This window comes from Peromyscus leucopus, chromosome 15 (genome assembly GCF_004664715.2).
Source record: "Peromyscus leucopus breed LL Stock chromosome 15, UCI_PerLeu_2.1, whole genome shotgun sequence".
In the NCBI taxonomy this organism is placed as follows: domain Eukaryota; kingdom Metazoa; phylum Chordata; class Mammalia; order Rodentia; family Cricetidae; genus Peromyscus; species Peromyscus leucopus.
The window spans coordinates 576,695-598,942 of record NC_051076.1 but is presented as its reverse complement, the minus strand read 5'-3'; the positions used below and the strand labels follow the sequence as shown (position 1 = coordinate 598,942).

The 22,248-nt window shown below is 37.5% G+C and overlaps 1 protein-coding gene across 5 annotated transcripts in view; it reads left to right on the top strand.

The window, feature by feature from the left end:
• Nucleotides 1–22,248, top strand: part of Kiaa0825 (KIAA0825 ortholog) — a 432,213-nt gene that overhangs the window by 115,399 nt on the left and 294,566 nt on the right. For 4 of the 5 annotated variants that reach the window (XM_028891593.2, XM_037211083.1, XM_037211084.1 and 1 more), the window contains 6 exons: nt 762–989; nt 3,078–3,343; nt 4,721–4,871; nt 9,036–9,226; nt 12,095–12,277; nt 22,088–22,198. In XM_028891593.2, coding sequence (XP_028747426.1) covers nt 762–989; nt 3,078–3,343; nt 4,721–4,871; nt 9,036–9,226; nt 12,095–12,277; nt 22,088–22,198 — 1,130 coding nt within the window. The remainder of the gene's footprint in view (nt 1–761; nt 990–3,077; nt 3,344–4,720; nt 4,872–9,035; nt 9,227–12,094; nt 12,278–22,087; nt 22,199–22,248) is intronic. The other variant, XM_037211082.1, reaches the window with a different exon arrangement.

Here is a 22,248-nt window from a genome sequence, read left to right as displayed (position 1 = left end):
GCTATCTGAAGAAGCTGCATATGAGTATAGACTATATAATAAAATATACTGTGAAGCCACTAAAGAAAAACAGAATAGTTATGATCTCAGTGATGCTCCTCTGGCATACAAAGCAATGCAGACCACTTTACTTCCCCATTTCTTGCAACAAAACAATGTTCCTACTCCTTTTTTGGAAGGAGAGGCAAAATAAAATTTTAAGCAAGTTAAAACCAGAAAGGTTCAATGTGTGCTTTCTCTGAGAAATTTATTTTATTGCTGTTTTCCTTTTTTAGCTTGTCTGGAATCCTGAGATTAAAGGAGAAATCAAAGATTGAATATTAAATGCTAACTTATGTTGCAATTCTTGTTAACAATAAACTGTAAAAAGACTATAAAAATCTAATTTAGACTTTATTAAATGTATTGAATTTAAAGGTTGTTTTATGTATAGGCTGTAACTGTAGCTTTCAGCTCTCGTTAAAGATGGTTTTATTGAACTATACTTAAAAGATTAAATTTTGAAAAGGGTTTTTGATTAAATCCACGGAGGAATTAAAGTGAAATGTCAGTATATTGTGGTGTGTAAAGAATGTACTTGTTTGTGTGTATTGCTTCATTCACAAGGTAATATTCTTCAGGTTGTCAGAATGGCTTTCAGACTGTATCAAAGGATGCCTGCATTCAGTATGTTGAATGAAAGTAATAATTTTATGTCAAAATATTTGTTCCTAAGTTAAAATTAATATGAATATGATTTTATAAGCATATATATATTTCAGGCTACTTTTCCAGAGTTTGGCTGGAGAAATGCATTTAAAGAAGTCTCTTTTGTCATGGCACACTCCATATCAGCAGCCATTGAAGGATTTTCCACAAAAGTCCTCCAACAAGAGCAAACAGAAAGATCCTCAGCTGTGAGCTATGGTATAAACTTTGTAACTGTCCCGAAAGTTTGGCGAGAAGGTCACATATTTCCTGAGGAGGAACAACCAAAGAAAGTGGCCAAGGCAAGTACCAGAGGAGATGGCTTCCTACGCTGCTGGCAGCTGTGGCATCGCTTTTCCTTATCCTTGCTCTTTGCAGATGTAAGGATTGTAAAAGGAGCCCTTAGGTCAACTGATGGAGTGCCTTGGAAAGGGCCTGGTACCCTAGAAAACTAGACATACTAGTTTTCTTCTCTGGTGTCTATAGCCCAGAACTACCAAAAAGGACATGTGTCTCTTTGCTGACATTCACCCCTTTATTCTGAGGGTCTCAGTGTTGACAGAGCTGGAATGACATAGAAGTCATTCTTTAGCAGGTTAAAGGGGATACCATCTTATTTTTCTGTGAACGTATACAATCTTTTCACCTAAATGAATATCCCATCTGTGTTGAAAGTCAACAGAACCTGCCCAGGAAATATGAAGTAAGTCATTACAGATACTCTGCATTCACCCCGCTGTGGATCAGCAGCCAGTGATGGGTGTTTTTATAAGTCCTTACTCTTTCTCCTTCTGCCACTCCGAGGCTCCAGAGCTCTCCCTGGGGGAGCTCTCTTGGCTGATCATGTATAGAGCAGGCTATGCCTACAGCCCCTCTACCATTAACGAGACCAGATACATAGTAAATAGTGGAAATAGACACACTTCTGAAAGATCCTGGCTCCTTACCCATAAGATTGCTGCAAACCACAGGAAAACATAATGGAATTCAGCTACTATCACAAAAACTACTACTTGGAAAAGTCAAGGATTTCTCCAAAGGTCAAGCCATGGCTTAAGAAGTCTTGGTGATATTTTAGCTTTTGTATATATATTAGCTGGTTCTTACAATGATTTTCTTGTAATGCTATGCATGCTTCCAAGAATTTGTAACAGTGTATTTATCTAAAATACCTATCAAGCATCCAAGGCCAAATGAAACAAAACCTGTCTCCTAGGTGTTCATCCTATCCTCCCATCCTCCCGGATAGCTTTATTTCTTGCGCAGTTTAGAGTGAGACCCTCCTTCCTTACAGCCTTACTAATAGACTCCTAATTTCTTACCTAACCACTTCTAGGAATGTAGATTGAGCACAATAAATTCCCTTCTTGACTAACCAATCATTATCACTCATTTGGGTTGTTAAAGAAAGCCTGCCAGCCACTGCCTGAGGAAAATTCTTACTGCCTTTATGACCCTGCAAGAATTCAAGCCTGGTGACCTTGCCCTGCCAGAAGATCACTATGGCTTGGTTTATAACTGAACACCTCAGAGACTGGAGGAGGGGGGGACTGAGGTATAAGGAGAACAAAGAGAGGATATTGAGGATTTTGGCTGGAGAGGATTTTTGACTAGAGAACTGGAGGTCAGGATGGAGGATGAGGAAGAGGCATATGGGAAAGTAGTAGATGGGTAAGAATGAGGTGAGAAGGACCTAGATGAGGCAGAACCAAGATGAGAGAATTAAGATAGAACTTAGAGGGGACAGCAGATAAAGGTAGAGACAAATCAAGCCAGAAAGGAACTAGGCTTGAGTACAGAACTGTAGCTATGTAGATAGGATTTTATCCCAGAGGAATAAAATAGACGGACTTAAATTTATTTCCTGAAAATAAATCTCACTGTTCGTAGTTTCTCTTCTGAGCCCCTGGGAAATATATTATTAAGGCTGGTCCTTCATGGAGTTGTTTCTGTTGCTTGTAGATTATTTAAGCCAAACTGATATTCTGTGTATTATCTAGTCAAATATGTTTATATATGGAAATTTTGTAGAAGTCAATTAGGGAAAGTTCAAAAGTAATGTGAAATTAATATCAAGGATACATATATTTTTGAGTTCTGTTGAATACACATAAAGGTACTGTCATGTAAAGCTGGCTCTGAGTTTTTCATGTCTGTCTGGTGAGCATAAGGTTTGAAGGTTATATATAGAAAGACATCATTTTGGTATTTCCTTATTTGACATGAAACATTTAACTTTCTACAACTGAGAAATTGATTGTTACAAAGCTGCGTCATTATATTTATGCTTGATGCCAAGTTCATTATTTAGGAATTTGGCTCCACTGCACATAAATTACATGGTGCTGTCAGAATACAAATAACTCAGCGCCACATTTATTTCTCCCTAGTTTTGTTCTGACATCATGGAAAAGCTTGACACAATGCTTCCACTGGCTCTGGCATGCAGAGATGATTCTCTTCAGGAAATTAGGGGGAACCTTGTGGAGGCCTGCTGTAAAGTGGCAACAGCTGTCCTGGAGAGACTGCAGGAGAGGGGCAAGGAGGTTCCTTCCAGAGCACCCCTGAAGAACCTGTACATTCTCCTCTCCACGGCGGCCTACGTCTCCCAGCGTTTTACACAGTATGATAATCTGATGAGAGAGGCAACTAGGAAGTGAGTGTCTTTTAAATTAAGTTGATGTTCATGCTCAAGGACACAGGCGCTCTTCAGATTTCAGAGAATTACAATGCTAACGTAAATCATTGAGGAGAAAATAATAATTAATATAATGGATTATTTCCATCTTTCTTGATTAGGAAATGCTTAAAAGGTCAAATATGGGTTACATTAAACTAGATGTGTAGATGATAACAAAGGCAACCTCTGCTAAAGACATGCACAAAGGAAGGCAGCCATGTTCTGCATGTTGTTATGATAAGAATTTTACTGCATCCCTTTCATGAGGCACATTAAGCTGACCACATAGAAAAGGAAAGTTAAACTTGTTTCTGTCCCACATATAAACATTTGTGAAATATTCACTTCTCGATTCTGCTTCTAATCCAACAGGCTGTTAGAACTGCTGTAGTGAATAAATGCATTTTAATCTATCTTTGTGCCTAGTGTAAACATATTGCAGGACATCTATTTAGTAATAAACTGTCCATAATATTTGAAGAGGAAGCATCTGCCAATCTTAATTCTCATGCATTAGTAGTCTAAAAATACAATATGTTTTCAGTATGGAGGTAAAAGTTGCCATGGGTGCTATCAAGTGGTCTTTCTGGTTATGTTTGAATTTTGTAGAACTTATCACGGCTCCTTGGAAGGAGCATGTGGACTCGCCAGTCCAGTGCAGCCCAAGAACCCCTTCTCTGCTCTTTATTCAGCCTGCATGGTCTCCTAGCTACGAATCAAGGAAGTGTGATATAAATAGCTGAAGATAAAAGCGAAATAAATTTGGCTCAATGTAGGATACAGTTATGTTATTTCTTTAATTCTCATAAGTAGTCAGATGTTGTGATTCATACTTGAATTTATAAACAAAATATGCCAGAAATCACTTCATTTCAGTAGACTATTTTAAAGCAGTTTATGAGATAATTGACATCTACAAAATTACAACTTTTAAAAAATAAAAGGAGTGTTTATGGTATGTGTGATAGCTTTAGAAAAGTTGATTCTGAGAAGTGCATGTTGCTCTTCAGTAATAATGATAACCTAATGCCTAAATAATGCACTGATCTCTAATAACAGGCTTACAAAGAATACTTTTAGTTTTGAATGATGTATTGACAATACAGTTTGTCTCGAGTTGAAGTGCATATTTGTAGAACAGCAGATGTACGTTTTCAAAGGACTTGAAAAACAAAGGCAAACTCCCCCCACCCACTTTTCTTTTTGGAAAGTGAATGTGGATACAGCCTTCAGCTTTGGGAGGAAATGAATGATTGATATCTAATAATGAAAACCATTTGTAGTGCTGGAGGTTGTTGCCTCCTACCGCACAGGCCTTAAATCTCTGTCTCTTTGATCATTCCCTCTGAACAGACCCATATTCCTGGTGCCTGTCCAGCGATATCAGGAATTCATCAACACTCTACAGTTTCAGGTTACGGACTACTGCGTCAGACTTTGTGCTACAAGCATTTTACAGGATGCTGAGAGCCACCACTGGGATGACTACAAAGCTTTTTATGAGGTGTGAAGTTTACTATTCGTCCTTTTTACACAAATATGTTTTACTGCCTACCTGCTTTCTGGCTAATTAGAAACATGAGCTCCATATTACTAAAACATGAAGGCTGTTAGGATAATATTTTTTAAATATTGAATTTGTATTTAGGAAAAACACTGTCTTTGGAAACCTGAAATAAATTAGACATCAGAACTCTCCTTCTGCTTAAAAGTAAAAATAACTTGATTTGCGTTGCAGGATTGCAGCACTGTGTGAATTGGGATATAATGAGATTCAATGACAACTCAGAGATAACAAGAGCTAAGCTCAATCCTTTGTGTTTTTCCCAAAGCTTCCAGTTATAGGTGTCCTTGTGTCTTTTCTTCTTGTGTATTTCCATCTTTTTTAATAAATACTTGTTATTAAGCAGCTTTACTTTTATGCTTATTTTTTACTTCTCATTCTTAAGAGTACATTTTAAGACCCACATTTTAAGAACACTTTATGCTTCACTATTTTCATTTAGCTCATGTTTTGAAATCCCAAATAACTACCAAATTAAAGCCAAAATAATTCCCCAGCATAACCAAATTAAGAATCAGTTAAAATTATTCATGACCGGGCTTCATTAGTTTTTTGACCCCCTCAGTCCCACAGAGTGTATATAGATCATATAATATTTGAAATTACTTCCATGCTAGGGGAAAGTATTTATATATATTTAAAAATATATATATTTGAGGTTTAAAACTTTAGTGATCAGACTCATCTTCATTAGCTGTTCCATCATACCCTTTCTTCTGGATCACAGCTTATGATTTTCATTTTCCTTGACTTTCTAACCACTGTGGAGTATTTAGAAAAGAGAGTGGGCTTTTATTCAGCAGTCACTCCTGCCATCCCTAGGCACTACTGTTCTTGTGCCTGAGATAGCATAGATGTTGTAAAAACATTGGCCACTAATAACCCACTAATAAGAATCTCTTAGTGACTTTCCTGCTTCCTCAGGCTGTTTCATCTCTTTAGAGCCCTCCCCAGATAGTTTTTCTCTTTGTAAAAGCATCCATACATAATTTTCAAACCCGCTGTATTTCAAATATTAGTGGTAGCAGGGAGCAGAGAGGGAGAAAGTGGCAGGTATGGCTGGTGGCAGGCGATAAGAATGAAAGTACTGGTCATCCCTCTCCTGGCAGCATCACAGGCTCAACTTGCCTTAAGGTAAACAGAGTGACAGAAAGTGGAACCATCATGTTTCACACTATTTCAATATGCCCATCTACTAATAAACAACCTTTTAAGGTGTTTAGAGTGAGGAACAGGTATCATCTCAGTATGTAGTCAGGATATGTGTTTCCTCTTTTGCCAGTCAGGGACCAGAAGAGGAGTACAGTGTAAAGAAGTGTGTGCATTGAGAACCTGTTACTGGAGCCACTGAGTATTTACCAAAACAAAACCAATTACCATGTAGCACACGTCTCTTAAATCTTATGGCAAGGCCTTAGCTTCAAAGACAGAAATAAAGAAACTGTTATTCTGTGATTACACAGTACTTGAGCTTCCATATACTTACATGGTCAGTAGTTACAATTTAATTGCAGAATTAACAGTTCTTATTCATGCATAGGAAAAAAATGATACTACTTTCCTATTTACCGAAAATAATATGGTTTGGAAAATAGCCAGGATTTTGAACTGTTTTGATGAGTGGTGTACCTGACACAGTTGTGTCTCACTTATTGAATCCCTTTCTCCTCCTCTCCCTCCCATGTCATGTCAGTGATCTGTAGAAGAGACTACATTTTAGAGAGAGAGAGATGAAGCCTGGCTGACTGAAAATGAAGGGTTGAAGAGCGATCTCAGAGGACCCTGTGGCCATGTGCACAGTGAAGTAGAGAAAAACAGTCACAGACTTTACAAGCCAGGGAGCAGTGTGTGCTCACGTTTTATGATGGCAACTGAACTACAGGCATACATTTCTATGTCCTAAACATGTCATGCTGCTTGAGGCAAGGAGCTGGGGCCTTCTCCATTGAAGCGTTGGTCAGATAGTACAATGGGTATTGAGATTGCATGTTTAAAATTAAGCTTTTTGTATAGTTGACATCTGCTCAATTTTAGAAAATTGTGTTTTCCAATAGTCCAAAAGTAAAGAATTATCTGTACAGAGATAATACTGAGTGGCTTCCATAATAAAGGCCAGCTGCTTGTTTCCTGATGTATAATCTAAGCAAAAGCTCACATCTGTTTACATTATAGTGGGTTTATAAAAATAACAGATGTTTACTACAGAATACTTTTGAAATGACAGCAAGCAGGGGAACAGGTCACAAAACTTGAGTCGTATTTAGTTTAATGAACCCCCCCATACACACCGACATGCACACTGAAGTTGTATTCATTTAGAAAGAATTGCTAGAACAAAGGCCATTTTGTCAGAACTTCCCAAATGCATGGAACAATTTATAGTCTTTAAAATGCACATAGAACATTTTGAGCAGAAAAAAAAATCTCTGTGCTAAAAGATAGCCATAAAAGACACTGGTGTTCTGTATTTTGAAAATTATGGGAAGTCTTGTTGATCACACAGTTATTAGGCCACATCCCCCCCCCACCAGTTCCAGCATCAGCTGGATTCAAGAGTCCTTTTCATTTACATCTGAAGCTCTCAGTGAATCCAGCTTAGAGACTCCTCTCTTAGTTTGACAAGAGTTTTTAGAACATAGCACAAAGCAAATGGAACATTAATTTTGCTTTGTTTTTAATTTTATACATTTTTCCATTAAGTAATTTAGCGTATCTAATTAGGAAGTAAAAAAAAAACACCTAGTCTACATCCCTTTCTGTTTAAACTTAACTCTGATACTTTTAGTCCAAGTTTTCTGCAGAGAGAATAATAGTACCACTCATTTTTGTATTATCATTTGAAAATCAATCACTATTATCTTAATGACTATAGTATTTTAATAATCAATGTAACTGTCAAAAGAATGCCATGTTAAGAAAATATCTGTGTGAGAAGGTGGTAACTTTGGGTTAGGAGGAGAGCAGGCTGTCTTTGCTTGTTTTATGGGACAGGATTTCCCTTTGTGACCCAGAGTGGCCTGGAACTTGCTATGTAGCTCAGCCTGGCCGCTGGAGGACAGGGGGCCCATCGCCCTTGACAAGAGCAGATACTTCTTAGATAACACTGATTTGAAACTATGCTAGTGGACACAGCAGATTGCAAAAGAGAAATGTCTAGGAATAAAATAGGAAATTTTAATGGCTTATGTTTTGATATATTTATATAACCAAATAAAATTGGAAGCGTGCATGCATTCTTTTCTTCCTATTTCAGATAATCTTTTGATCTGGTTTGGAGAAATGATGCCAAATACCCCCTGCCCCCAACATGTTGCCTGATTAACACTTGCTTGCAAAATCACTTGAGGCAGGCTGCCCTCTCCTTCCCTCCTGCTCCCTTTGGCCCAGTCACTGCTGAATTTCCTTCTGAAGTCAGACAAAAGTTAGCACACGGAGGGGTCTGTGGAGGGATGGGGGAAATGGAAGTTTGACCCTTTGGAAGTATGTAAAATGATGATAATACGCACCTTTACAAAATGGTGTAAAGTTTGATTACTGTTTATCTGTTGCTAACATAAACTATTGTTAAAATGCCATTAATGAAAAAGCATAATGTGCTCTTCAATAGTTAAGCATCCCACTTGGCTTCATGAATGTGCCTAAGATTTAGTAAATGTGTTTGTTTTCCGTCCTCTTGTTCCATAATAATACGGAATCTGAAAGATTTATAAAATTAACTCAATCATGCCAATAGTCTCAAATAAATGTGCCTCCATCGACAATTTAAACAGATTTTAATTTTGGAGAATCAGCAGGACTTGTTAAGTAACTACAAAGCTGATGCTTAAAAGAAAAATTCAAAAGGCAAGCCAAGACCAGGTGGATCAAGAATATGCTAGGTTATGCTTGTGGTCTAGAGTTACACTAGAATATTTCATTCGTAATTGAAATAAAACATATGTTCCTTTGTCAATAGGATGTTTAACATCCTGTCAAAATTCTTTCTTGGTCATCTAGCAGACTCTCCAAAGATTTCCTCTCAGCCTGAACTAATTAGGTTCCTAGGAAGCAAATGGACATTTTGGAAAATGTGATCTGTTGTTTAATGTGTGATGATTTTGCCAGGGGGAAAGATGCTCCTTCTCCATCCAGATGTGGCATTACTTCAGCTGGGCTCTGCGTCATGATCTCTGGACCATACTACCCGCTAAGCTGGCCCAGGAGATTCTAGCAGAGGTGCTGGAGAAGTCCTTGGGTCTACTGGCCTCCAGATATGCTCGGGCGTGTCCCAGTCCTAAGAGAGCTGCACAGATAAGGTAATGAAAGCTGCTCTTCAAGGAGACTTCTTTAGAGATCAGTTTGTAAAGCAGAATGCTCTTCCGAAGCTCGAGACAAAGTCTGTGTGTTTAGTGAGTTTCTAACATCCAAGAGGAAAGGGTGCCGCTTCTCCTGAGGCATTGTGTAGAAAAGTGGGCCTTGGATCCGATTGACTTCCCTGCTCTTTCCTCTTACAAGCGTTAGAACCCCCTTTGCCTGCAGAAAATGTTCCCACATGTGACTCTAGGTCAAATGTACACAATAAGATAAGAGCTCAGTAAGGCCCTGTCCTGTAACAGAGAAAACAGCAACCACGCTGTGACGGAGCAGCGAACTTGACTTGGTCCTACTAAACAACCGAAGGATTTCAGCCTTTTATTTATTTAGTTTCTACACTTTTCAAACAAAGTAGCTATTTTCATTAAGAAAACTACTTTGTTTTAAACATATGCTAGCCCAGTGTGGTGGCAGGCATCTTTAATCCCAGCACTCAGGAAGCAGAGTCAGGCAGATCTCTGAGTTTGAGGCCAGCCTGGTCTATACAGTTTCAGGACAGCCAGGGATACACAGAGAAACTCTGTCTTGAAAAAAAACAAAAAACAACAACAATAGTAATAAACAGTCTAATTTATTGTCTTGACTTTCCTTTTATTTTCCTTTTGCCCCTGTATTTATTACTGAAAGCCAGTTCATGAAAATGAGAAGCAAAAATCACTAGGTTTTGAATAAAAGACTGAATTAGAGTGTGATTCTAGTATTTCAGCAGTGAGTATTATGCAAATTAGCTTAATAGTAACATTGAGCTACGTGGGAAATGACTTTATTATTTTTCTTTTAGATAATTGACATAATGTGATTAAAACCTGGATTCAGGTATGAAATAATGTTTTCAGATATATTTTAGAAAGAACCCACATGCATTAGAGACTTCCTTCTGCCTTTGTTTTTGGCAGGAGGAATCATTTCCTAACCATGTTCCTGTAAAGCGCACTGTGACTCAAAGGGTCTCTAGGTCCTGCTACAATGTTTCACAAATGTGCTATTTTGCAAAGGCTGTTTTGAATCACTGATCAAGCTATTTTTAAAAAGTAGAACTCTGAAGTGTAGATGTAAAATTCCTTTTCAGAGTAAAGAAAATGTTTACTCTCTTTTTTATGAAGCAGAAGTCACTTTTGGCTGTTATGTGGCTCATAATTATGAGATATTTGTATTATCAGGTTTATTGTTAGCTCATAAAATAAGTTATATTTATTTAATTAATTAATGATGTACTAGAGACTGGCTTTTTGTTCTGGATGATTGCACAAAAGTGTTATGCAAATCTAGAATTATTGCTTTTAAACTTTCACTGTAAAATATGTAAATATTTGTATATGAGAGGTAAATAAACCATCATTATTACAGAAACCAAAGTGTGTGTGTGTGTGTGTGTGTGTGTGTGTGTGTGTATCTTGGATCAGAAACTATTAACAATTAGAAGTAAATAAAACAAAACTTAAATCTTCCTAAAGGTGGTTATTGATAATTACCCGTGATTATTGATAATGGCCAGTGATTATTTGTAGCTGTCAGATGAAATGTTACCTAATTCATTCTGGTGTAATTAAAACTCAGGAGTTAGAAATTGAGATAAAGACCTGAAGAATGCAAGAAAAGTGGAGGGAATGCCCGACCCTCTTTCCACATTCTCCAGAACCTCCTGCACCAGACACCGCCTCCAACTCCTCCTGAGTCTGCTCCTGTCCTCTGCAGCCGCCCTGCAAAGTCCTCCAAGAACTTTATGGCTAATCCCAGTCAGTCAATCGCTGACTCCGTCCTAGATTCAAGGCTGCTTTATTGGCATAGTGGAATGGCAGTATGGACAATTCTCCTGCAACAATTATTGATAATTGCCATTGGTAATAATCTAGTAGCTTTCATATAACATATGGCCAAATCCATATATATGATTTATGCATGTGTTATATATTACTAGTATATATACCTTTCACACATTGTATTCATGGGTTGAGGTGTTAACCTCAGAAATATGTAGAATTAGTGTGTGTTGATTACAATAAAAATGCACTTAAAATTTTAAAGAAATACCACATGAGCAATAGAAATGAAAATGTTGATGAATAAGATAATATAGTCTTCTTTCACAAATAAATATAATTTTAGAAATTTCTGAGTCTATAGGCATCTCAGCTTGTGCTCTGGTTGTGATGGCCTCTCATCTCCCCCTTCCTAGGAGAGTATGTTATCTGACCTTCCGAGTTCTTTCTGATGGTTTACGTGTGGATGACATGGAGACATGTTCTGCCATCAAATACTTACTTACAATGTGTGTGTGTGTGTGTGTGTGTGTGTGTGTGTGTGTGTGTGTGTGTGTGATAGATCATTGTTCTTTTCAACCAGCTCCTATTTTGCTTCTGGAAGAGAATTCTAATAATGCAAAGCAAATACTTTTCCATGGAGTATTCTTATGTGTAATAATAATAATTAAAGAAGAGGTCATGATTTGGGAGGGAACACAGGAGAAGTTGGAGCAGGAATGATTTACAGGCAGCATTGCTGGATGAAGTTCTCAAAAAAAAAAAAAGTAAAACTACAAAATTAAAACAAACAAAACCCAAAGGCTTGCCACAACAGCATTGCAGCTCTTGGAATCATGAAAAGTAATGATGCGATGGGCTACCCAATTCCTGAGTGTCCACAAGATGTTTTGACACTCTCTGGCTTGGGTGTGTCTATGTAGATATCTCTGATATCTAACCATACCTTTCTCGTCTTACATATGCTTAGGACACACAGATTAGAGTGTATACAACAGGCAAGAGCTCTATGTTATTTAACATGACTTTTCGTCTCTCTCTTTCCAATAGACTCGATGTCACGACAATCTTAATATGCACTGAGAACATATTATGGTCAGTTTGTACATCTGTACAGGAAATTTTGAATCCTCATGAGTATAACAACAATAAAATTTTTAAAATTCATACTCATTGCAACCACCTCTTGACAACATTAGCCATTTTGACAGCACCACTAACAGAATTATATAAGTAAGTATCAAATGTTTTGTTTAACCCAGTTGTTGTCACACCTGTTATTGAACTCTGTATTTAATACCAAATAGAAGTACTCTGAAGTACATTTTTAATATCATAATTTGGGATAGTTTATAAATCGAACATGAATCAGTTCTCAAAGCTATAATCACTCCAAACATGTTTCGTGTCTGTTGGTTAGTCCCTTTCAGTTAATAAGCTTCACCTTTTTGATTTTGTTTTTTGAAACAGTCTTAATATCTGGCCTTTACTGACGTCAAAGATGAAATCCTTCTGTCTCCTCCCCTGAGTGCTGGATTGAGTTTGTACAATTATGCCAGGCATTAGCTTTCACTTTTTGAGTGGAATCTATCTATCTATCTATCTATTTCTATCTGTCTGTCTGTCTGTCTATCTAATAGCTTTCAACTGTTTAAAAATTAATTTTAATTGTCTGTATGGGAGGGGGGAAGCATGTGCACAGGTGGGTGCTGGTGCCTGTGAGTCCAGAAGTTGTCAGATCCTCTGGAACTGGAGGCTGCAAGCTGCCCGATGTCAGTTCTGGCACTTGAACTTGTGTCCTCTCCAGGAGCAGTATTCTCTTTTAAGCACTGAGTTGTCTCTTGAGCCCCAGTAATTTACACTTTTTATGTGATATAATTGGTTCTAATTTTAAAAAGATACAATTAAAAATTTCTACATGTGCTCAAATCTGAAAGAGATCCAATGGTCTCACATATTTTCAATAAGTCTAGCATAGATCTTAACATTAGGTTTTAATGTCTTAACTAGTAATGGCAAGTAGAAGCAGATAGGTAATTATACTGAAAAAATAAAACACTTTTCTTATAAATAAAAGTAAAATATAAAAATTCAGGGCTTGAGAGATGGCTCAGAGGTTAAGAGCACTGGCTGTTCTTCCAGGGGTCCTGAGTTCAACTCCCAGCAACCACATGGTGGCTCACAACCATCTGTAATGGGATCTAATGCCCTCTTCTGGAATACAGGCAGAACACTGTACACATAATAAATAAATAAATCTTTAAAAAAAATTCAAACTACTTTTAATTTCAATTTAGCTTCATTCTAATAGGTAATATTATAAAACTTGGAATTGTTCTTATGAACAAATTTTAGTATCATTTTTAAATTTCCCTCCAAAATGTTTGTTTTTATATTCAAAGAATTATGTATTCTTGCTTTATTGAACAGTAAAAAGGGTCACATAATATTTTTATTACTTGGGTTAAATTAGGCAGAAGGCTCCTCTTCGTACATTCTGGTTAGAGTAGTGTACACATTTTCTTTCTGAAAACATTCTCAGAATGTTTTTGTGTGGTCACTGGCCCAAGAATAATTAACAACTTTCTTTTCAGTTCCCCACTCTGACCTGAAGCAAAACCATTGCCAACAGGTTCTCTCTTCTCGCAAAACAGGCTGAGAACTTGTTTGAGAAGCAAAGAACTCTTTCAGAGAGGAGAAGGAGCAGTGAGTAAAACCAACATAAGGTTGAGATTATATATAAATGGCTTAAAACATAAAAAGCTTAAACTTGAAGCCCCTAATAAATCCGAGTAAAATAAACTGATTTGCCATAGATGAAAAAATTGCTGTGCCTCAGTTCAAATGGGTCAGTTCATCTCAGAAAAAGGCCTTGTGAAAACCAGGAACAAAGTTGACAGATTTCATGGATTGGTCATGGTGAGCAATATTGAATTTCATGGTTGTCACAGATGAATTGAAAAATTTTAACCTCCAAATGCATTTGTAAAACAAATAAATTATGATCACAGATTGTATATTTTAATAATAATAATAATGATGAAACATACATTCATTACTTTTAACCTATGGCCTTTCGATACATTTTTAACAACTATGCAAGTTCTCAAATCTCTGTGATTTGTGCATTTGTAACCTCACTCAACAAATTTAAATTGCTAATTTCAACCAGGATTGTGGAACATTTTGTTCCAAACACTGCCTCTAGATTTTCTTAATATAAAACATAGGCCTATGTCGCTTACATGCATGAGTAAAAGTCAAAATACATTTTCATGTTTTTGGAAGTTCTCAGTGCCAAAATTTTCACAAATTTTATCGATTCATGTTGATTCAGTTTTTGTTGTTTTCCTGGAATATAAATCAAATCTTTGAAATGTATTTTGATTTTTGTGACAAAGAAAGTCTATAAGGCAGCGTTCTTCACCAACTAGCGAGATATGTATGTTTTGTAAAACCCTATTGGCTTTCAAGCTGCTTTACACACTGAGATATGAAGCTGTCATATTATTAGCATTCTAAAAACTTTATCTCTAACTCATGATCAAAATTAAGCTGCATGCTTTGAGGACTGGGAAAGAAAAAGTAACAATATGATGCTGAATGTATTGAATTTTTGTGAACTGTACCTGCCATTGTCCCTTGGCATGACATGCCTTGTAAGAAGGGGTTCTGACGGATAAGCTGAAAGTGTGTTCATTCTGAGCCTAGTGTAGGACCACTACATCCCAGGGCAAGGATACATGATTTTAAAATCTGTTCAGGAAGAATGAAACCTAAGAAAAATGTTAAAAATGTTCGTTCTTTCCTCAACTTGTCTTCATGAATTTCTGTTAAAACAAAACACTGTTCCCTCCATGGCTCTGTGATTATGTGTAAGGAACACAACAGTGAGCTATTAAGCTACTCTAAATCAGTTTTAGGAAAGATTGATAAATTCTGATTATTAGAATTAAACACTGCTTATTCAAAATGTTTTGATCTGTCATAGCAAAACTCCTAATTGTGGGAAGTTGCTGTGAGTTGGTAGGCCCAACATTTAGTAACAAAGAACAGCGGTGTTTCAGTATAAATGTTGACATGACAGTCGAAGCTTAGCATCATAGGGAACAGGGAAGGATGTAGATTCATGTGAGAGTTCATTTGAGATGGCACCTATGGCTTTTGAGTCATCAAATTTCAGAGTATGCCAATGTTGTATATCCATAGCTCTGCTTAGAAGCCATGATAATTTTAGATCCTTGAGATTATGAACTTAGCCTATGGTTTTTCTAACTATTTCGTAATCCCAAGGGAATGACATATTTTCAATTAAAACTCTTTTATATCTCAAGAATAAATGACATAATTTGAAAAACAGGCAATTCTTTAAAATGTTGAGTACAGCATATGCTTAAGTGAAATTTTAAGCATGTGATCTTATGACCCAGCAAGGAAAATGCATGTCCACATAATAAATAAAAAATATACATATAAATTTTATGGGAATTGGCATAGCAGCACTTTTCTCAGTAGCACAAAGTAGAAACAAGCCCCACTCTCATGAACAAGACTCAGCATCAACATATGGAGGATGCTATCCTACAGTATAAATGAAATGCCGTTTTGAACCATGCCACAGCAAAAATGAACCACAAAAGCATTATGCTGAGTTTAAAAGAACAGTCATTCCATTCATTAGAAACATCAAGCATAGGCAAATCTGTAGAAACAGTCATCAGTAGTGGTGAAGGAGAGCGGGAAGTAGGGAGCTGATGGATATGAAGGTTAAACCACTCTTGAATATAATAGAAACTTTTATTGCATACATTAAACATGTAGATGTTGTGACATTTGAATTACATATCTAAGTAAAGCTGCTAAAATGAATCTAGGTTAGCCTGGTATGATGGTTCATGCCTTAGGCTAAGAAGAGAGTATTTCAGGTTTTATGTTAGCAAGAATTTGTCTTCGGTGGAAAAAGTATGACTAGAAGTAAAAATATTTTAAATTTGAAAAAAAGTGCTTTAAAATCCAAAATGATTCCCAAAAAGTTTCTTATCCTAGCAATTTTGTTTATAAGATGGATGGATTTGTATACTTCCATCTAAATATTACTTGGGAAATATCTTTGAAAAAATTGAAAAATACAACAGCTTTGTATGTGGTCCTAATAACCTGGAGCATGGGAAATGGCTGGGCGTTGGTGAGGGCCTGCATGCTGAACCTTCGCTGGTCGGCTCTGCTGTACGTGGCATTTCATTCTGCCTCTCTCCACACCAGATGTCCTCTGCCCAGCCTGCCTGTGGCTGCATGCTCTTCACAAATGGACGTGAAAATCCACTTTCCTTTCCTCTAAGCATGGCCTGACAACTTCTCTACTCATCCCCTTTTTCCATCCTGTCCCTACTGTGGACTGTGCATTTTGCTAGTTGTTTTCTAATTTAAAGTCGTCCTTTTTTAATATCACGGTGCTGTTTTTCATTTGAGAATTGCGAGCTCGTGGCCTGAGCAATAGAGGAAACTACCTTCTTCCACTCAAGTGTCTTACTTTGACACTTACACGTTGACATTTAAACATCATATGGCCCCAGAGAAAACATGTTTTTTATTATATTTACTTATTTATTTGTTCATTTTATTTATTTTGTTTTGTTTTTTTCAAGATAGGGTTTCTCTGTGTAGTCCTGGCTGTGCTGGACCTCACTATGTAGACCAGGCTGGCCTCAAACTCAGAGATGTAATTGAATGTTTCCTGTCCCAACTGCCTGGTCCCAAATAACTGACTCAGAGGCTGAATATTACTTACAAATGCTTGCCCAATAGCTCAGGCTTCATACTAGGTAACTCTTACACTTAAATTAACATATATTTCTGTTTATGCTTTACCACATGGCTCATGGTATGTTACCTCACTTTCACACATCCTGCTTGCTCGGTGGTGCTTCCTGGCATCTCTCCTGACTCTGCTCTCCTTCTTCCCATTATCCTCAGTTTGGCTTTCCTGCCTAACTTCCTACTCAGTTACTGGACTGTCAGCTTTTTATAGACCAGGGAGAGTAAGACATATTCATAGTGTAGAAAAGGATTGTTCCACAGCACTGAGATCCACCTGCCTCTGCCTCCCAAGTTCTGTAATGAAGTTGTATGACAATATACCTTGTTTATTTTCTTTTTTCTTGAGGCAAGATCTTGCTAGGTAGCCTAGGCTAGTCTCAAACTTATAGATGACACTTGGAAAAAAAGAATAAAGCAGTGATTTGGATGCTATTTCAATGTTGAAGTGTTTGGTTGGACTATTTCTATATATTTATGACTGCTCATGATTGTAGGGCCATCGAAAAAGCCCACATATTTTTTAGTATCCCATATTATCTCAATAGTTCGGTTTTAACTTAATTCTATTTCCAAGACAATGTTTTTCTATTGAATTTCTTTTTTTAATTGAATGTGTCTAGTGACCTGGGCACTGGGCTATGCACAGAGATGGAAGAACTTTGATATGATCCCTTCATCTTTCCAGAGCACACTCTGTTGAGATGCCTTAGCTCCATTGTAGAAGTACAGTGTGTTACCATCATTTGGAGAATCTCTCTGTTGGGCCAGCAGCCAGATTCCAAGTGGCACAAGCCAAGCATAAATGCAGCTAAGTCTTTTTAGCTCTTGGTTGTCCTCACTTCTGAGGACACCTTGGATTTATTTTATCCCAGCAACTGATTACATAAGCCCAAGAACAAGTCTATGTGTTGGGAAGGAAAATAAAATAAAAATAAGAGAGTAGCATGCGTGAGGATCAGAGAAGCAAAAGAAAAGGAATCTAGGCTAGCATGTCAAATGTGGTGACCTGGCCAGTACAGAGGCAGTGTGGTGTGGAGGAGAGGGATGGGGCCTGGTGCCCCATCTTGAAGGAAGGACAAGCCATGCATATCCTCCCTAAAAAAGCTCTCTTTACATTCTGATAACCTGCAGAGAAGATGTGTTCTGCCTCAATTTTTAAACACTTAGCAATTTTAAGGTATGTTAATTTGGTTTATAAAAGGTTATGTTATTGGAGAAAATATAACTATAGATTTTTAAGGTTGTAATTTTATGCTCTGATATAAATTATTCAGAATATCGTCTCTTTTAGTTGTGTACTGAAATGTCATTAGAGGTTATCTAATAGCAAATTCATAATCTCATTCCCCCATCGAGCTCATGGACTAATTTTCACCCACTTATGCTCTCCAGAATAATGAAACTAATTTGGGCTCTTGCTGTGGAATTAAAAGCTCACACAGATCACACCCCCTCTGAGACCATAAACATCTGCCATAACGCCCCATATAGTCAAGTAACTTTACTCCTGCCAGGCCCAGAAATCTGTAGGCTCAGTACAAGGGGAGATGTCCTGACAGAAACACCCAGCTCAATACTGTGTTTCCTTTGGTCTGAAATTTAAGAAAATGGCAATAGTTAACCATTCCACTATTGTTAGATCCTGTATTATTTTTTTCGGATGTTGAGGATAAAGTTGCAAGTAGGTAACTATTTCAGCTGATAGGCCTTTCGTAACAGTTTTGAGATGTCTGTAGGCATTTTCTACAGCACCTTGCAGCTGTTCTCACAGAGGCACCTTGCCTTTTCTGAGCCCTTGTTGACAATGAATCATAGTACTTCATATGCATTAGCTCACAGAATCCTCACACACTGTAATATCCCACTCTACAAATTGGGAAACAGAGGCTAAGTAAGTTGTCAAAAAATATTACAAATCTAATGATAACGCTTACACTGGCTCCTAACTCTGTTTGGTTCCATTTCTCCTACATGTGATAAGCACTGCTTCTCAATAACTTTCAGCTAGCCTCTCCTAGGGGCACAGAGAAGACAAAAAAGAAAAGAAAAGAAAAAAGTAAATGTGAAATGGTTGAAGGTAGAGCTAAGTTCTACGAAGAAACAAAGTCAAAGAGAGACAGTGACAAGAGATATGTTAGGTAGAGAATCAGGGAACACTTACCACAGAAAACCCTCTATCAGGAATCAGCTGTGGAGCTGGCCAACCGTGATGGCGGGGGCGTGCTGCATGATGCACCCTCTCATTTCTGGACAAATAGGGACCTATGCAAAGGACTCAAAGGCATACAGAAAAAGTGGGGATAAGCTTTGGTCTTCTATGTGTGACTCCTGAAGTCCTTCATCCTGGGCTGTCACTCCCTTTGAAGCTGTCTTTCTTTACAAGCCTTTACTGCATCCTCCTCCTTAAACGGCATCTTCTTCCTACATCCTTACCATTGCATGTCTCTTCCCTCCAAACTCAGCTGGCCTCTAACCAGACTCGGGCCCACGACTAGATTATCACTTAAGTACTTTTGTACCTGCTGACAACTCCAGCATTTGACAGTACAGGGAACTCCTTCCAGATTCCTCAACTTTGGTCATCTCTTTGACCTTGCCTCATTTAGCGTTTGCTCAGCAGGTAGCCCCGCCCTGTACTGCTCTGAGAAAATACAGCCCGTTATGCATTCATTTTATCCTCTCACATTTTACTCTGGTCCTGTGGGCTTCAACCCAAAGTCTTTAGGTAACCATGCCATCCACATCAATCCGTAATAAATATTTCATCCCAATTTACCCCTGCATCTCTTGATACACTTTTGATTAATGTGTTTATTTTCTCAGCTATGGTACATCTTTTCAACTAATCTTCTGATAAATTTTATCTACCATTCTATGGCTGTAGTCTGTGAAGTATAGTTTCTACCTTCTGCCTCGTGCCCTTGACCTTCTCCCACAGGGAAGCCGTCTTCCTTCCCTGCTGTGTCCGCATTCACATCCGATGAATGTGTGTCCTGCCCCTCACTCAGTCACTGCAGTTTGACCTCTCCCTCCACCATGTGCATGCAATGACTAACTCCAGGAGAACATTCTTTTTACTTTCTCTCAGCTGTTGACACTGTTAGCCATCTTCTCTTTCCCCAGCCTCCCTAACATAATTTTCTCCTGGCTCTTCGCCTTTTCTCTGATTTTTTTTTCTTTGCACTTTCATTTTAGTACTTCTTTTCTTCATGTCATGCTTTAAATGTTGATCCAAAGCTCTGTCCTTGGCTATCTCTTCACTTCACACTCTTTCAGTGGGGGAATTCATCGCATGGGATGACTTCCACATGGGTATCTTCAAATCAGACTTCTTTTGTATATACTGGACCCGTAAATTCAAATTCCTGCTCTATGCCTCTCTTAAGATGTATTTCAAATGCCCATGAGCCTCTGTGACTACTTGAAATGATGTGAAATTCTTGTAAGTTCCTCTAGGCTACCCTCTCCATGCAGCTGTCTGTGCTGCCTTCACTCTCCTGTCATCTTAAACCCTTGTCATTGAGGATGACTGCTGTTCATTCTGTTAACCTGGGGTTTCTTGTTTTCTTCTCTTACTTAGTTTAGGCTCTTCTTACGGATCTAGCACAGTATCATAGTCACTATATCCTTAATCCCCTCCATCCACATCCCTTACTGCTATTGAACCCTGTTTATAAGATGTGAAACTGCTAACCATTCTATAAATTCCTCATTGCTGGTACAAAAGAGAGACCCCTTCGAAAAGGGCACCCTGGAACTGAGCTAGCCTCTGTCTGCCTTTATAATTCCCTCTGTGAACTGCACTGAGTGAGTATTTATAGCCTGAGTTTGACTATTTGGGGATGTTTCCTTGATCTAAAATTTAGTGAAGCTAAAGAAAAAAATAGCTTTAAGGAGATGATGATATATTATGTGTCTGAAAAATATCTTCCAAGTATAATTAATTGAAGATAACCCCTGTCCTCAAGACAATGAAGGAAGAGAAAAGTCAAGTTTAGAAAATAGGACAATACAAAACTGCAAGATGTGAAGTGAGAAGAAGGTAGAGATGGCTTTTTTCACAGCGGAACTGTATTCTATTTTGACTAGTTTCTACCTTCTACATAAGCCTGTCTGTTGAAATTCTCACTTTTCAGGTCTTATCTGTTGAGGAAGTCATTTCTAGGAGAGATAGCAGACTTCCTAGTCCTCTGGCCCCTACAGCCTCTCTGCCCATCTTCTGTGATGTATCTGTTGGAGCTGTGTTCCTCATGATCCTTTGACCTCTGCCTTGGGAAAAAGAAGAGGGAAAGTGATGTAATCATATTTTCATTTTTAAAAAGATAAGATCATTTCTTCATTATATGTAAACTACCATTTCAAACAATTCCATTTATAAAGTCTTTACTCTTGACTTGATGTGGGCAAATAGATTGTCCAGTCATAAATGTTTTATCTTGCCAAGCTATCTACTAATCGCTCATGTAATGGATCCTTCCTTATTAGATCTAGATCTATAGTTGAATTTGAGCCAACTTAGAAAAATATTAGTCATTTCCAAAAGGTAGCTGTAGACAAGACATTCTGGAAAAAGTATTCTATATTTTGCATCATGCTAATACATTTCACAATTAAGTTCCTCTTACAAGGTCTCTTGGGCCATTAAAAACATATAAATTTAATTATGTTTATATATATATATATATAATTCTGGTAGTGAAAAATATACCTCATGTTAAATGTTCTCACATTAAGCAGATATTACAAATATTAACACTTATTGAGTTGATAAGAATCCTATGAAATATAAGAATACTAGTTCTGAGAGACATAGATTGTATTCATTGCACTTTCTGTGGGATTTGTCTTTGACAAATTTTTTAATGTGAACTTCTAAAATTAAATAAAAATGACATAACTATACCTTCCCCATGTAAGGATTGTTCTACAAAGGCTTATTAAAATACTATTTCTTAATACTTGGATTTACCTTTTCCTCTTCTTCTTCTTCTTCTTCTTCTTCTTCTTCTTCTTCTTCTTCTTCTTCTTCTTCTTCTTCTTCTTCTTCTTCTTCTTCTGGGATTAGATTGGTTGTCATTTTGTTGGATGCATTGTCCTCAATAAAATGAGACCACTTTCTATTAAAAATTGGCTTGTGAAAACTAAGTAAAATTCTAAAATTATATCAGTGCTCCCCATAGTTAATGTTTCCTGCATATTCTGAAATAATTAGTTTTGTTTCCCTAGGACTTTTCTGCACGGTATGGATGACTCAGCTTCAAATTCCTTAGCATCATTGTTTAATCAACCATTTCACTGGGTTTCCTGCATGTCACAGTTCTACCCTTCTTTACTCAGGTGAGAACTTCCAAATGCCACACTGTCTATAAGTCTGTGACTCTTTTACA